This window comes from Geospiza fortis, unplaced genomic scaffold, assembly GCF_000277835.1.
Source record: "Geospiza fortis unplaced genomic scaffold, GeoFor_1.0 scaffold135, whole genome shotgun sequence".
Lineage (NCBI taxonomy): Eukaryota > Metazoa > Chordata > Aves > Passeriformes > Thraupidae > Geospiza > Geospiza fortis.
This window is the reverse complement of record NW_005054646.1, coordinates 232,800-233,944: the sequence shown is the minus strand read 5'-3', so window position 1 is coordinate 233,944 and position 1,145 is coordinate 232,800. Positions and strand designations below refer to the sequence as shown.

General features: G+C 67.6%; 1 protein-coding gene across 1 annotated transcript in view; it reads right to left on the bottom strand.

The window, feature by feature from the left end:
- The window catches only part of TTYH2 (tweety family member 2), a gene marked incomplete at its 5' end in the record, with an annotated part of 6,110 nt that extends 5,023 nt beyond the window's left edge, over positions 1-1,087 (bottom strand). Inside the window, one exon of the mRNA XM_031064868.1 lies at positions 903-1,087. Within this exon, the coding sequence (XP_030920728.1) occupies positions 903-1,087 (185 nt within the window). The remainder of the gene's footprint in view (positions 1-902) is intronic.
- Between the last annotated feature and the right edge of the window lie 58 nt (positions 1,088-1,145).

Below are 1,145 nucleotides of genomic sequence, written 5' to 3'. Positions count from 1 at the left end.
GACGGGGGAGCGCCCCGCTCCCCCTGCCACACCTGCCGGACAGGGGACACCCCCCTGCTTCTGGGGGACAGCTCAACGGCAGGGCAGAGACAGAGAGTGGGGCAGGGACAGCACTGTGATGGGAACCTGCTCCTGCTGGTGGCAGGGGCCTGGGGACAGCCAGAGCTGTGCCTTGGAATCTCCTCCTGCCAAACCCCGAGAGATTGAGGGCGGAGGGGCTGGGCCAAGCAGATTAGGGGAATCCGCCGTGGCTCCGATTAAACCTTCGCCTCCAGAGCCTGTGCAGAGCTCCCTGCAGCTGCTGCAGAGCTCCCCACGAAGCTGGGATGGAGCTTGGAGCTGGCTCCGAGGACAGAGGTGCCTGTGGCCGTGTCCTGGCCGGGCACGTGCCCACTGTGTGCTCCCCAAACCCCAAACCCCGGTACAACCAACACACACCAGCCCAAAGGAGGCTGCTGGGGGGGTTCAAAGCCCCCGGGAGCTGCAGAGTGCCCCCAGCCATGCTGGGGGAGCTGGCTGAGCTCATTAGTGCCGTTTCCCTGTCTCCCCGCTCCGTGCGAGGCTCGCAGGCAGCCATCTCGCCCCGCCCCGGCACAGCTCCCTTTGTCTGGAGCCAGGGTCGTGGCCAGGCAGCCAAAGGGGCCCGTGGCCCATCCTGCTGGGATTAGCGACCGGCCAGGCTCCCGCCCGGGATTAACCGGGAATTCTGCACAGCCCTGACGGGGACGGGGCCGGGGCCGGCCCGCAGCTGCTCCCTGGGGCTGCCCCGGCAGCTGCGTGGGAGGAGGCAGGGATGGAGCACGTTCATTGCACAGATCTAATTAAAGCCGCTCGGAAAGGCTGGAGCGCAGCGTCCCCTCGGTGACAGGGGGACAGCAGCAGGTCCCTGTCCCCGTCCTCACCAGCAGATGAGCCCGGCGGTGACGGCCATCCAGGTGACACAACACGAGTGGGGCCGCTTGCTCTCGGCGTCCTGGTCCCTCTTGCAGCAGCACAGGCAGATCAGGTACACGGTGAGGAAGAGGAGGTTGAGGCCGAGGCACACGGCGGCCAGCAAGCCCAGGACAAGCAGCGACTGGAAGGAGAGAGGGGACAGTCAGCCGCCGTGCCCGTGACCCGTTCGCGTGGCCGGGATGCGGCGGCGC